This window comes from Capsella rubella, unplaced genomic scaffold, assembly GCF_000375325.1.
Source record: "Capsella rubella cultivar Monte Gargano unplaced genomic scaffold, Caprub1_0 scaffold_8, whole genome shotgun sequence".
In the NCBI taxonomy this organism is placed as follows: domain Eukaryota; kingdom Viridiplantae; phylum Streptophyta; class Magnoliopsida; order Brassicales; family Brassicaceae; genus Capsella; species Capsella rubella.
In genome coordinates, this window is record NW_006238916.1 from 11,128,775 (window position 1) to 11,143,175 (window position 14,401).

General features: G+C 36.3%; 2 protein-coding genes across 3 annotated transcripts; one reads left to right on the forward strand and one right to left on the reverse strand.

The window, feature by feature from the left end:
• Positions 1–24: 24 nt before the first annotated feature.
• LOC17874863 (protein MEI2-like 1) lies at positions 25–5,964 on the reverse strand. Of its 2 annotated transcripts, XR_002833190.1 has the most exons (15): positions 5,760–5,964; positions 5,026–5,200; positions 4,662–4,872; positions 4,077–4,474; positions 3,804–3,962; positions 3,589–3,705; positions 3,371–3,516; positions 3,127–3,209; positions 2,643–3,035; positions 1,565–2,219; positions 1,348–1,432; positions 1,175–1,243; positions 912–1,091; positions 459–688; positions 25–342 (listed from the first exon to the last, which is right to left on the reverse strand). XR_002833190.1 is itself a non-coding variant. In XM_023779963.1 (14 exons), exons 2-14 carry the CDS (start codon positions 5,101–5,103, stop codon positions 536–538), a joined length of 2,727 nt encoding a protein of 908 aa, XP_023635731.1. In that variant the 5' UTR covers positions 5,104–5,200; positions 5,760–5,964; the 3' UTR covers positions 25–535. The 2 variants fall into 2 exon arrangements, 1 of the variants encoding a protein (XP_023635731.1); XM_023779963.1 differs by having other exon boundaries at positions 25–688.
• A 3,692-nt stretch (positions 5,965–9,656) lies between these two features.
• LOC17875897 (signal recognition particle subunit SRP68) lies at positions 9,657–14,325 on the forward strand. Its single transcript, XM_006280139.2, has 14 exons — positions 9,657–9,752; positions 9,840–9,961; positions 10,228–10,294; positions 10,386–10,496; positions 10,682–10,877; positions 11,061–11,146; positions 11,215–11,410; positions 11,731–11,842; positions 12,034–12,161; positions 12,340–12,546; positions 12,638–12,747; positions 13,110–13,239; positions 13,406–13,555; positions 13,888–14,325. Exons 2-14 carry the CDS (start codon positions 9,868–9,870, stop codon positions 14,119–14,121), a joined length of 1,821 nt encoding a protein of 606 aa, XP_006280201.1. The 5' UTR covers positions 9,657–9,752; positions 9,840–9,867; the 3' UTR covers positions 14,122–14,325.
• The last annotated feature ends 76 nt before the right edge of the window (positions 14,326–14,401 follow it).

Below are 14,401 nucleotides of genomic sequence, written 5' to 3' on the forward strand. Positions count from 1 at the left end.
TAAAAAATCTTGCGACAGAAGAGAAATTAAGAAAAATAATATATTTATATCCAAAAGGAGAAACATTCAAAAAAACCTCCCAAGGAGTACAACATGGAATGGCCACAAATAGCCAGCAAAGAAGATGAGTGTAACCCAAGGCTGTTAATACATTGATAGCAAGAACCAAAAATCCTTGAATATAACCCAAAACCCAAAACCCAAAAACAAAAAAAAAAAACAAAAAACCTGCAATATTTCTCTGGGGATTATGATAATACAACAAAACTGGGTGAAGCAACAACAACCTGGGTAAAGGTTTGTAGTCAACAAAGTTTTTCATCTCTCCAAAAAATTTCTTCACTGCAAAATGAGTTTTGTCAGGGTAAATCTAACACCCCCCGATTTACAGAACTCTAGGGTGTGTGGATGATATATATATTATGTAATATAATATAATTTTTATATATATATGTAACCTTTTGTTATCTTTTACGCCTCCTCTTTTCTTATCTTTTTTCACGTTTTTTTACCTCTGCTTGTGTTTGCTCATTGGTTAGTTTTCCTTCAAGAACGGATCAGTGCCATTAAGTGGTTCTTCACGGTTTTCAGAAACGGAAGAGATGCTAAAGCTGTTGTAGTTATCAATGCTACTGTTTCTTGGCTTGCCTGGTCGTGACCGTATGTTGCTCCCCATTGGAAATGGTTCCTGTGATATAACAACAACGGATATAATATGAATCTTTTATTCATTAACTACGACCCTCACTATCTACTACTATGCATCACCAGATCATATGATATAATGAAAACACATCTGAATGCTCGCAACCAAAGATAGACCGAATACAATCCGCTGGTAAATATGAATTAAAATTATATAATGGTAACCAAATAAGACGAAATTATATCATGAAGCTTTAATAATTTACCTGATCACCAGCATTTGGACCATCAGTGTGGAAGAGAATAGGTCGGCATCGTTTGTCTTCGTTCATTAAGCTTGAATTCTGGAAATGGGCAATAAGAGCTGTTTTGCCTTGGATACGAGCATACGTAAGCGTTGCCACCTTCTCGCTATTGAACTTTTCCCACTTTTTGCCATTAAATGCCTGTGGATGTTTTTGACGCTTTTAACCAGTGCTCTCTCAAAAGACCAAAATCGATTAGAAAAAGCAGCAATCCAAGACTGTACCTTAAAAAATGGGACAATCTTTTCAGGTTCGATAAGGTTGATGAAAGCATATCCCACGTTGCATTTGTTCTGAAATGAGAGATGAGATTAGATAAGATCGATATTGGAAATACCAAAAGCTCATGTCTGCCAAATAAGACTTTCTTATATAAAAAGGTAGGACGCCTGCTTGCCTTGAAGTCAATTGGCAAATAAAGGAAATCATATGTTCCTTTACAGTGCTCGTCAATGGCAGATAGAAGCATCTTAGAAGTATACCTAAACCATTGCAGGATGTGTTTTTAGAAAAGAGAGTCAAAGATGAAAACAGAATACATCTTAACGAACGAAAATCTATATACTGCAGATGATATAAACAAGGACTAAAAGAGAGACACTAAATTCACTTACTTATTAGGAATGTTTTTGATCATCAATGTTGTCCTCCTGTCCTCCCCATGTAATATACGATCAACGTCAAGCTCATACAGTTTCTTATCAGCATTACTAGAGCTAGACTCACTTCTACGGTGAGAGAGATTCCTGTATCGTTCATTTGGCGAGTCAAATGACCCTGGCATCGAAACCATTGGACTCCTTCCAGGAAATAGATGAGACAACTGTTGAGGAGATCGCAGTACAGCATTTTGGGGATTTATATCCATGCGACTCCCACCAACATGAGAGAAAGTCTTATGAGAACCAATTTCCATTGGATGTGAGGGTGAAGATCCAGGAAGCCCCATGCTACCATGAGAACCTATGTGAAAGCCAGATGATTCTAGAGATTCACCGACATAGGCTTGTCGTCTGTCCCAGAAAGGCGAGTTTAATACCGGCGCAGATCCAATGTGGTGGTGCACAGGGGAAGATGCCATATTCACCATTATAGGAGGTGCTCTAGAGAATACAGTAACAGGTGGACGCTGAGTAGGAATGCTGTTAATGTGAGATGGCGAGTTAGGCCACATCATGGCACTTGACGGATTCTGTTGCTGAGTGTTAGAGTTGCTCCATAAATTAGGGTTAGGACGGCGGGAACTTTGATGCATGGGAGATCCTATGCCTACAGTCAGAAGATCAGAACAGGTAAAAGTGAGGAAAGAAGATATATATATCGTATGGCAGTTGAAAAGAAACCTCATCACAATCTTCCGTATCAAATTTCATAGCATTCAGTCTTGATATACACAATTATGGTTCAGCCCCTTCTCCTATTGAAACCCCAGTACAACACCGACTGATCTGTCTAGATTATTGAAATTAAGAACATGATGCTAATACTATTTTCCCCAGAATCCAAGATTTAAACCAATAATGACAAGAAAAAACAGTTGAAAAAAAGCTGTCTGGCAGTACCTACAGGTAGCATTTCACAGTCTACTAAAATTGTAAGGACCAGTTCAATATTGTGACTAAAAATTGTACTCTGATAGTGTGTACAGCAGAGCTTATCAAGCAAGAAGCAATTTAAAGATAGAGAACTTACCCCCTCCATTAAATCCATCCACTCCACGAACATTATGTATCATAAAGCCTTCATTTGCTTTTGAGCCATCACTGACCATTTCAGAAAATGCAGAGGACTTATATGGACTACCATTTGCAAAGTTGTCGACATACTCAGAAAAAGAATGAGGATGAAGATTTGGCATGCTTTGGATCCCCATATTTGAATTATCAAAAGGGTGGCCATGTTCCTGAAGTCCAACAGGCTTGCTGCCTGAGATGGTATTTGCCGAAGGTGGGAATCCAATAGGAATGCTGAGACTTCGATGACGTTCAATGAAGGAATTCACAGGTGATCCGACAGAATTATGAATAACTCGCATAGATCCACCATCAATGGAGTTTGAAGAAATCATTCCTGGGTAATGTCTCCCTGAAAAAGAGATATTTAACTGCGATAAATTGTGTCCCAAGATGACATGATTGAAAAAAAAGAATTATGACCCATGAATTCTCAGGCATACCTATGTGTCCTGATGATGTAGTACTATAAGACACTTTAGGTAGACACCCTTCAGCATCATGTGCAGCAAACTGAGACGTGTATCTGAAAACAAAACCAAACAAATGAATCCTACAAGCCAATACAGTAAGTGTCCAAGTAAAGATTTAACAACAATCACATGTTCAAAATCAGTTTGATTAGCATTTGTATCAGTTCACAGCCCACAAAGGAATATAAAGCATGAAATAAAAACCAATCACCACCTTGTACCCTCTGGACAGGTTGGCACAAGTTGAAGCTGCTTCCCAGCAACCTCAAGTCCATTTAGTCCACCAAGAGCAGCTTCTGCAGCTCGAACATCAAAGAACTCTATGTATATCTGTGGGTTATCATGCATGGTTCTACGAATCTGCAAACCACAGATATAGCATAAGTATCAATCCAAAAAAAGTTAATACAGAGAGAATCCCAGTATATCAACCTCTTTGATTTCTCCATATGATTTGACCAGCCGATTCAGCTCTTGATTTGAAATTGAAGAATCGAGATTATTAACCAGCAAAGCTCCTTTCCTTGTATCTTTTTCTGAAGGATTATCCTGGTAGCAAGAAAAATTGTAAGCATCAAAATAACACAAGTCACAAGTGTAATCCACGTAGCAAAGACAAAATCTTCCTTCAGAACAGTATATCACACCTTAGAGGTAGAATAACGGATGTCAAGTTTTGTTCCTCTTAACGACTTATTCTGCAGTGCTCTCGCCGCATTCTGAGCAGCCCTTATATCAAAGTATGATACCATGATAAAACCACGATTCTTGCAAGCTGTATGAAAAGTCTCGATCTCTCCAAATCGCTGAACAAGTAAATTTATCCTCAGTACGAAGTAAGCAATTCCAAAAATTCTACAGACATTACATTTCCAAAATGAAGAATCCATGGGAACCAAAAACGCTGCTGAAAAAGGTACCTCAAAAAGGACCCTCAGCTCATAGTCATCAACATTGCTACTGATATTTCCGACCAAGAGTGTTCTGGATGGAATGTCCACTCGATGATGTTCGCCAACAGAATTATTGCCACCTCTCTCTCCATTCCGATGACTCACAGAAGAAAAAATATCTCCATCTAGTTCCATGCCACCAACACTGCTGAAGAGGTCAAACTCATCCAAATCATCTCCAGCATTGGCACGAGATTTACGCCCAACCTCACCCATCACTTCCGCAAAAAGATCATCTTCATCTGGGAGAAGATTTCCAATTGTTTGTGCCTCAATTTCTTCTAAAGATTCAGAAGGTTCTTCCTCACGGTGGGTAACTGTGTTTGCAGACATAGGGGACAGCATATCATTTCCCTGTAGCCGCACTGCAAAAACCAGCACGTTTGGAGACAAGCTCAAGTAGTTAAAGTACAGGAAGTCAGAGCAGACAAGTAACAAATTATCATGATCATATTATTACAAACAACGTTAATTACCATAGAGGTCTGCAGATTTAGGAAGCTAATAGAAAAATTTAGGTAAATAGATCATAAAGGTGAACCAGAAGCTTACATTTTCTGGTAAACAGATCAGACATTGAGCTGGAAAATAAACTGCTTTCCCACTGACTACCATTTGTAGTGTTTCTTGCGTTAGGGCTAAGAGAGGGGTGCGACCCAGAAAAACTTTCATGTGCCCAGGAACTCTTTGGCAGGTTGGACAGTCTATCACGACCACCTTGGTTTTCAGGCATCACGTCTGTTTTCATAAACCCAAATTGCTTCTGCCGAACAAAACAACAAGTACATTTGAGAAAAACTGTAGTATGTATACATGATAGACACTAGTGGCAAATGATGTCATATGAGACAAATATGGTACCAGCAATTCTAGAGCTACACAGTTGGAATCCTGAAACAATGAAAGAAATAGTTACCTCTGAAGTAATATGAATATCTTCACGAAAGTGGGAAGGTGTTGAAACACCTCTCTGTTCCATTATATCAGACGGCATCTTGCAAAAAATTGACTAATAAAAACCGAAATCAAAATCTTTCTGAACTCTTTTTTTTTTTTTTTTAATACGTCAACTAACCACCATATCACTTCCCCTGAAAAAAAAAATGAAGAAAATGAGTTAAAGCTCAAAGCGAGTCTCTACAGAATCAAAATGCAATTCTCAATTGGGAGGAAGATCTTACAAGAATGATAAGTCAGAAGAAGTAACAACTTAAAACAGAAGATTTATATTACAATAAAGGCAACGATAAAAACAAAGTTAGCAAGTTCAACCACAAGAGGCACTAAGCTCTTACAATCGTTGCATTTTAAGCTCATAGAAAGGAAAAAAAATATCAGGAAGAGACGATTAGGGAAAATCAGAAGCCATAAGACTACAATTCGCCTAATTCTGGATCCCTTGCGCAGCTCATTTTAATCAAACAGCGAACCAACTCTTACCTAATTCACAAATTCGGCACGGAATTAAAACAATTTCAAAAAAAAAAAAAAACCCTAATAACCAGCTACCAAAATTCAATTAATTAATTTTTTTTTTTTTAAACACTTACCTAATCACAAAAACACAATTATGCTTCCTCCCCCAAAAAAACAAATTCAAACCAGATTTTCAACAAACAGTGCTGATGAATTAAATGGATCTTATTTTACCTCACGATCCTTGAAGAAGAAAAAAAAAACACAGCGATGTAGACAGAGATGAAAGAGAGAGAGAGAGAGAGGAGTAGAAGAAGAGAATAATTCGTCTTCGCTCTTTTATCTTCCTCCTTTCCTTTTTGTTTCCTTCTATCCAATCGCATCCATCAGAGAATATTTAATTCCGTAAAAAAAAAATTTAAAAAATATTTTTTAAAAGGTGAATCGGCGTTTTCAATTTTTTTTTCCTTTTCGAATTTTGCTCCTCCTCTCACGATGCGTTGTTTCCAACGAATAATTCGTGCGACCGGCTATGATTTAAGCTTTTCCGACGATACTCTTCCCGCCGACGCGCGACTCCGGCACTCTCTGAAAGAGAGAGAAACGGAGAGGAGAGAGAGAGAGAGGGAGCTTTTTTTTTTTTTTGGTTTTGCGGTTAGTTGGTTTAGTGAAAAAAAAAAAGAATGAGAGGGACGAAAAAAACAAAGAGGGAAACCCAAAAAAATAAAATAAAAATAAGATTGGAGGGAGAGAAGTGATCTTCTACGTCTGTATGTACCATGGATCTAGCGGTATGGTGATTAAGTTTAATCTGAACCGTTGGATTATGATTACTTTATTTTATAAAAGTTAAAAGAATAAATTATTACAGAGTCACACACGAGAGTCTCGACGGCAAGTTTGTGGAGTAACTGTCCGGCTAATAACCAAAGTAGCCGGCTATTAAACATTGGATCATTCACTATTATTTTTGTTTTTGTTTTCAAATGGATCATCCACTATTATTATATTATTATGAGTGTAAAAGAAAGGCTTTATTATTAGAATTATGAGTGTTATTGATTATGTTTTATTCTCATACATGATTTTAAACGCAATACAAGTACATAATAATCTTCTATTATTAGAGTTTTAAAGTTAAGTTTCTACTCTTTGTTAAATGAAACAATAAAAATATTGTGTGAATATATATGTGATGTTGTAATATTATTTTAAAATAATCTAAAAGATATAGAATTTATAAGTCTATGATGATTTCGCAATTGTTCAGAGTCTTTGAGATATATATATCTTATGTTGGTAAATAAGCTTGCAGAAATGAATCCTCATCTTCTGGCCATTTTGTAATCTTTGAAGAAGATAATGTTTGGTTGGTTGGTTCAAGAATTATATCTTAAAACGCTGTTTTCGTTCGCTAGTTCTAATTCTTAATTTTTTATTTTTTTTTGTAACGAGCATGAATTATTTTACTCTAATCCACAGTCTTTTATTGCTCTTGTTTTGTTTGTTTCCTTGCTTTGTTGTTTTCCCTCTTTCTCAAGTCAAGTCTCGCTTTAATATTCTTACAACTTTGTAGTACAGTTCATTTTCCAATGAATTGTGTCATAACAAAGATAAAAACTAATAGTAGTAATAATAATCAGGATCGAGTAAAAAGACTTCGAGTGAAGTTGGTTAATTTAGATGGTTCATGATTAAACTCCCTTCTAGGTTCGAAGTAACAAATGGAAATCACAAAAGATGATATATATATGTATATATAGAAAATATATATATATATATATGTATATATAGAAAATAAATAGTTACCCAACAGGCCAACATTGTTTGGATGTCTTGTCTTACGATAATTTGCAAATTAGTAGAAAGAAAAATAAAAAAAGAAGAAGAAGGAATAAATGGAAGTGGAGTCACGTAGCCGATCGGCCGTGAAATGTGGCCGAAGGTGAGTGTCGTGTACGATATCTCGTCTGTGAAGGATTTAATTTATCAAGTGTATGCATTCTACTGTGTATATATAAATGTTTAGCTTAAAGATTCATCAAGTGTTTTTGTATTGGGATCTCCGTCAGACATTTCGATCTTTTGATTTTCTTGAGTACATAAATAGTTGTATACCCTTTTTTATTAGCTGAAACCAAAAACCGTTTTTGGAAAAATTATCAAGTAAATAGAGTTCTTTTCTCCCACACATGGTTGGATATGTGTTCATGGGCAACGTACGTGTCCCCCTTATATAATAAATTTGACTTAGAAACCAATTCTCCCAGAGTTAACAAAATAGGATCAATCCAACTCGTTGCAGACTTGCAGTATTCATATTTAAACTAGTCAAGACTTGTTAGATTTGTAGACTTATTAGCTCTGTCTACAAATTCAAATACTGATAACGAACAAAAGTAAAAGATATACAAGTGGTCAGGTACTTTTATCTTATAAATATGTAGAATTAATACTAAAAATATTGAGACGAAATTAGAGAAAAGTTTCTAATTCTGGTGTTGGCCGGCCAAGCCAAGCGAAAGCGAAGCTGATGAAGAGCAGGTGACCAAAAGAAGCCGAGCGAGCGGAGCAAGTGAGTGAGTGGCGTGAGAGAGAGAGAGAGGGTCACTGTCCACAATTTTAATTTTTAAAGATGCTGGGCGCTGCGTGAAGGATTAGAAAAGCATTTATATTCTTAAAAGATGCTCTTCTCAACGTATCCACGTGTCAAATTTTCATTAGTTTACGCATCAAAAACTGACCAGCAAAATCAATCCCATGGTGGCCTAACCTGTGAATGTGATCATCTCTATCTCTCTCTACTTACTTACCCCTTTCTCAGTTTCTCTTATTACGACCCGTTGGATTCATCCACATTACGTGTGCAACACTCACGATAAAGAACACGTTAACCGTCTGGTCCGTCTCTAAACCGTACTTAACCGGTGTAGCTAGAATCGTCATCTAGTTTTGCTATAGCGAGATTTGATTATAAATACTGTAATTAGCATTAATTTAAATAAAAGCCTTTTGTTATATAGACTTGGTAGTGTCACGCTGGTCTCACATGCCTACATCTTTGGAAAGTTTGAAACACTACTGTTCTTTAATAATTTATTTATGATGATTTATGATACTTAAGTTAACATCTAAAGATATTCATAACTTGAGAATGAGATCATTGGCAAGAGAATCATTTATTTTCTAAGAAATGCTAGCTAACTCTGCTATATATATTTTAATTCTTTCAACATACACACTAAACATTGTTTTAAACAATACACCATTTTTTTTTTGTATCAAAAACATATCGTAAATTTTTCTACAGTGGTGATTTAACCTGTATGAAAAGACCAAAACTAATACTTTTTGTTTGGGTTCAAACGATCAAAACTAATACCATGAAAATAAATAGTAAAAAAGGCTATATAAACTTTCACGTGCTAAATCTTGAAGAACACGATTGGACAGAACAGCAAGACAGAAGCAATAACCAATGGAATTATGGAACATCATTTATATATAATTTTTTTTTTCTAGATATCATTGGATAATTAAAACTAAATAACAGTATAATCATTTTTGAATTATTTTGGTTGTTAAACATGGTCCACGCGGTCTCTTCTTCATTCAGATCCCGTTATCTCTCTATAGATTTTCGTCGGTCTATTTATTTTACTATTATATATCTATTGAATTAATTAATACTCCGGAATAAATTATTATTCTGTGCTAGTTCCTAATTTATGTAAGCAATTTACATAGGTTTTTGTATCTATATGTTTTTATATTAACCATAAATACATATCTAACTTTTTTTTTTGTAGTATGATTTAAATTAAAGGTGACTGTAACTATGTATTTTTTTTCAGTATGGTATATATATAGTCAAACCTATAAAGATTACCAACCACTTATCTACTGTATATATGTTGAAAATCATATATTAAACACCTAATAAAATATACAGATTAGTGTAATTTTGGTATTTTTTTGAAGTTTTAATATGATTGGATAAATTTGTATAATTTAAAATTTAATTGCCAGACATTACAATGGTATGGGCCTTTTTAGGCCCAATATACATAGACTCGTATGGATTTGCTTACCAAAAACCCAAACCTCAAATTTCACCCACTGGCTACTAGTCCTCATCTCTTTGAAACTCACTTGCTTGAGATTCAATCGAAAACTGAAAAACGCAGCCTCCGTGCTTGCCGTCGCCTCATCTCATCAGATCAAAAAGTATTGTTTGAGCTGATTTTTTCTGCTGTATTTTTTTTTAATATAATTTATGAATCCCTCAATTTATATATCGGTGGATATTTTCAGCGGGATTTAACAAGAATTGTGTGGATTGATGGGGAAAAAGGAGAGCGAGGTGTCTGCAATGGAGATCGACGATCCGAAATCCGAAAGCTCTGAGCAGATCCTTCCTAAGTTCTCGATCAATGGTTAGTGTTTGTTTTTTCAGGCAATGCAAATATACGCAATTGCTTCTTTTAGTGTTTTTGAGACGAATTGGTGTGTTACAATAGGGTATGATGGCAATATACATGATTAGGTATCTGCATGTTTGGGAATTTTGTTTGGGGGAATCTCGAGATTTACCACTGTTTGATTCCTTCAATCATAATTTATCGAGGGCATGGCTGTGAATTTTATATCAACCATACAAGTCTTCTAGTTTTTTTAACCTATGTTGCATTTGGCTTTTCAGTTCTGCAGCTGATGAAATCTTCTCAGGCTCAGCATGGTCTGCGTCATGGTGACTATGCTCGCTATCGGTATCAATACGAAATCCTAATTTCATTGGCCTACTTGCGATTTTCATAAATTTAGGTCATTTTCGGTAATCTGTGTTATTTTGTTGTGTAGGAGGTATTGCTCTGCACGGTTGAGGAGGTTATACAAGTCCTTGAAATTCACTCATGGCCGTGGTAAATACACTCGGCGAGCCATACTTGAATCAACTGTCACAGATGTTAGGTATCTATCTTGCTCTCATCCTTATTCCTTCCAAGCTAAAGTTTTTGTTGGCTCAGTGTGATTTTGTGTTTAGCTGAACCATATAGGAAGAATGTAATGGCTCAGTTGTTACTTCCACTAGAAATTAATAACTTATTTTGTCTTTCTCATAATTGAGTTAATGTCTATGTCTTAATTTGTAATAGGTTCCTTCATGTGGTTTTCTATATGGCTGAAAGAGCATGGAGCCATGCAATGGAAAAAAGACAGCTGCCAGATGGACCTAATGCACGGCAACGGATATATTTGATTGGTAGGCTGAGGAAGGCAGTTAAATGGGCTTCCCTTTTCTCAAGTTTGTGCTCTATTAAGACAGATTCCAGGACATCTCTGGAAGCTGAGGTATTTCTGTGACCCCAGGTGTTGCATTATTCATAAATTTACATACAACATAACTACTGCTTTGAAAGGAAGAAGATAATACCTCAGTGTTTGACTTTTAGCATAGTTGTTTTATATAAAACGTGTGTTTACTCTATAAACGCTTGACATGAGTCTATCATACTTTGTTTTACTGTTTTATAGGCATATGCATCCTATATGAAAGGTACCCTGTTTTTTGAGCAAGATCAAAATTGGGAATCTGGGTTGGCATGTTTCAAAAACGCCAGGTTTGTATTTTTTCCCAAATGGTCATTTAGCAATTTAGTAGATATTGTTTCTGAATCCCCTGTGGCAGAGCTGTTTATGAGGAACTTGGAAAATATGGAGATCTAGAGAACCAAGTTCTTTGCCGGGAACGGGTTGAGGAGCTTGAGCCTAGTATTCGATACTGCCTACACAAAATTGGCAAGTCAAACTTGCAGACATCTGAACTTCTTCAGATTGGTGAGATGGAAGGCCCTGCGTTGGATCTTTTCAAAGCAAAAATAGAGGTATGTATTAATATGCATGGTCAAAGATATTATTTTTCTATCAGCGTCCCCATCAAAGCAAGTGAGTAACTGTATCTGTATGTTTTAATGATCTGCAGCAGAAAGTTTTGGTCTGTTAGTTTTTTCATCTGTTGTTGGGAACTTAGAGTTTCGCTTTTGACCTGAGCAACACACATGAAAAAAGTATTACATGTGTATGATCTTGGCTACTCTTGAATGTCTTGCAATGGTTTAAACATTTAGTGACGAACTATTTCTCAGCTCCCTCCCTCACACATTTTGGTCTATTAATTATGATGTATATACTCACTGTCACGTAGGCTGCTATGGAAGAGGCCAGATCTCAACAAGCTGCATCTCTTACAGAGTTTAATTGGCTTGGCTATAGATTTCCAGTTTCCAACCCAAAATCTCGGGTTTCCATTTTAAAAGGTTCGACTACCTTTTTCCTTATCCCCTCTTTAAGAATTACTGAATTGTGCTGAAAAATTGGACTAGTAGCATAGTCCTAGATATTGAAAAATTGGTTTACCTTGACAATGGGGTTACTGCCATGCGTTAGCCTATTAAGATAATTTATAGAATGTTGGGCACCTATCTGAGGGTCTTATTCTTTGTTCCAGCCCAGGAACTTGAGAAGGAGCTACAGGGTCCGACAGCAGAATCCATCCCTGCAGAGAAAAAGTTAACAATTTTTGATAAATTATTCACTGCATATCAAGATGCCAGGAACACCATACGCAGTGACTTGGTGAGTGAATTTACAAGACATCTTCTGATATATTAACTGGGTTCACCGAAAAGGTTTACCTTTCTCATGATTTTTGAAGGTGCAGACAAGTTTGTTCATTCCAAAGAGTAAGAGCGTCTGTTTTTCTGTTGCATTTCTGTTTTCTGATTGATTTAACGGAGGAGCATACTATTTTTAGGTAAGTGCAGGAAATGCTGAATCTGTTAAAGATGACCTAAATGGTTTGGACAAAGCTGTTGGAGCTGTGCTAGGACAGAGAACCATTGAAAGGAACCAGTTGTTGGTTAAAATAGCAAAGAGTAAACTGAACAGGAAACGTGATGATAAAAGTGAAAAGGTTACTAGGCCTGAAGAGCTTGTTCGATTGTATGACCTTCTATTACAGGTAACCACCGTTCACCTCTTTTTTTTCTTTAGAAGCAGATTTTGTTTGTTATACCAGCGAGAGATGTCACCTGTGTTTCTTTTTTTCTCAGAATGTCGCTGATCTTTCTGATCTCATTAGTTCTGGAAGAGACAGGAAACCTGAAGAAATTGCCTTTGAAGAAGAGTGTCAGCGCCAAAGCTTGGCCTTCCGTGCTGAAAGGTTTAATGCTCTCACATTACTGTATTTCTTATTAGGGCGGTTGCTATTGAGATGTGGATTTCCTTTACAATTCACGTTATTTTACTATCCGTGACGATTCACTTGATTTTAGCACCTTTTGTTAGAGTTAAGCTCCTCTTGAGCCCTTTATCTAAGCCCTAGCTATATGAAATATTAGTAAAATTTATTAACTAAATTAGGAATCAGTTTCATGGTCAGTCTTTGACTACACCTTGTTCTTCATTATAACCACTTATTTCATTCCATATTACGTTGTTCTTTCCGCATATGTACTGATACATTCTATGTTTTCATTTACCTTGACTGGATTTGCTAATGACATGTTCCAAAATCTCTTTCAGGTGCTTCTATTTGGCAAAGTCATATAGTCTAGCAGGAAAGAGGGTTGAAGCATTCGCCCTGTATTGTCGTGCTCGATCTCTTGCTGAAGATGCCCTGAACAAGTTTGAAAGCATAGCAAAGAAAGATGAGGTATTGAGCTCATCATTTATTGGTAACCTCATACATGGCTTCCCTAGTCATTTTGAATAGCAGTATACAGTACTATGTTACCTCATGTCCGACTGAATATCTTGAATATTCTTTTCACTGAAAATTTTTATATGAATTTTTGACCAAGTTTTGTAATAATGCTCAGGGAACAATCCAGCAACTGAAGACACTGATCAAAGAATGCAGAGCTAACAGTTGCATAGAGCATGCGGCCGGGATTATGGAGGAAGAGAATGCTCCAGAGAATCTGTCAAATCAAATTTCAACTATATCACTAAACGATACAGCTGCAAAGGTACAATCTCACTAACTTGCTCTTTTGAATTGTGGCTGATGGTATTCCTGATTTTATGCATAATGCCTAGTTGATTTCTTCTACCATATAAATACCCTTGGTGTCTGAAACTCCGGAATAATGTGATTAGCCAAGTCATTTCTGGTCATATGCTTTATTCTGCACATCATCCTCTTGAGCGATTAGGACATAAATTATCATCAGAAGTCTTTCCATTGGCGTTCCAGATTTTGAGTTTTAATGTAGTCCTGCAATGAATCTTAATCATATATTGCTTGCAGTCTAGTGTTTTTTTTTTTTGCATGCTCTTACATTATAAATGTTAAAACCAGGTGGACAAATACCTGTTAGACAAACTGGATGTGTATGAATCAGCAGTTGGGGATTCAAACACAAAAACCACTGCAAAGATTGAACGGTTCCCACCTGCATTCCAATCAATACCGCGTAATCCAATAGTTCTGGACCTTGCCTACAGCTGCATCGAGTTCCCAGATATTGAAAACAGGATGAAGAAGAAGGTAGGCCTCATCAGCCGTTATTTCTGGGGAGGATCAAAAGCGTAAAAGAATCTCTGATTCAGTCTCCCCTTTTTTTTGTTTAATTACCCAGACTCTGAACCTACTTGTTGCTCTTAGCTTCTGAAACGAAAATCATGAGATTTATTTTTGTCTATTTTTATCAGAGGATTACAGTCTAGACATTTTGTTCTTGTTTTTTTTTTTAGCGAGACTTGAAATTTTGGAAATAACAGACAATTGATCGTCCAATACTCTCTATAGTTACGGCGTCACATTCTTTAAATATTATGGAATCGGGATTAGGAAAGATGAACGCCACATTCTT

Excerpts from the sequence above, each read along its gene's own strand:
- LOC17875897 (XM_006280139.2), top strand. The coding sequence starts at position 9,868 with ATGGGGAAAAAGGAGAGCGAGGTGTCTGCAATGGAGATCGACGATCCG. Across the intron at positions 12,162-12,339 it reads ACACCATACGCAGTGACTTG|GTAAGTGCAGGAAATGCTGA; the intron begins GTGAGTGAATTT and ends TACTATTTTTAG. Across the intron at positions 13,240-13,405 it reads GCATAGCAAAGAAAGATGAG|GGAACAATCCAGCAACTGAA; the intron begins GTATTGAGCTCA and ends AATAATGCTCAG.
- LOC17874863 (XM_023779963.1), bottom strand. The coding sequence starts at position 5,103 with ATGCCGTCTGATATAATGGAACAGAGAGGTGTTTCAACACCTTCCCAC. Across the intron at positions 1,433-1,564 it reads ATCAAAAACATTCCTAATAA|GTATACTTCTAAGATGCTTC; the intron begins GTAAGTGAATTT and ends GCAATGGTTTAG. Across the intron at positions 1,244-1,347 it reads ATTTGCCAATTGACTTCAAG|AACAAATGCAACGTGGGATA; the intron begins GCAAGCAGGCGT and ends CTCTCATTTCAG.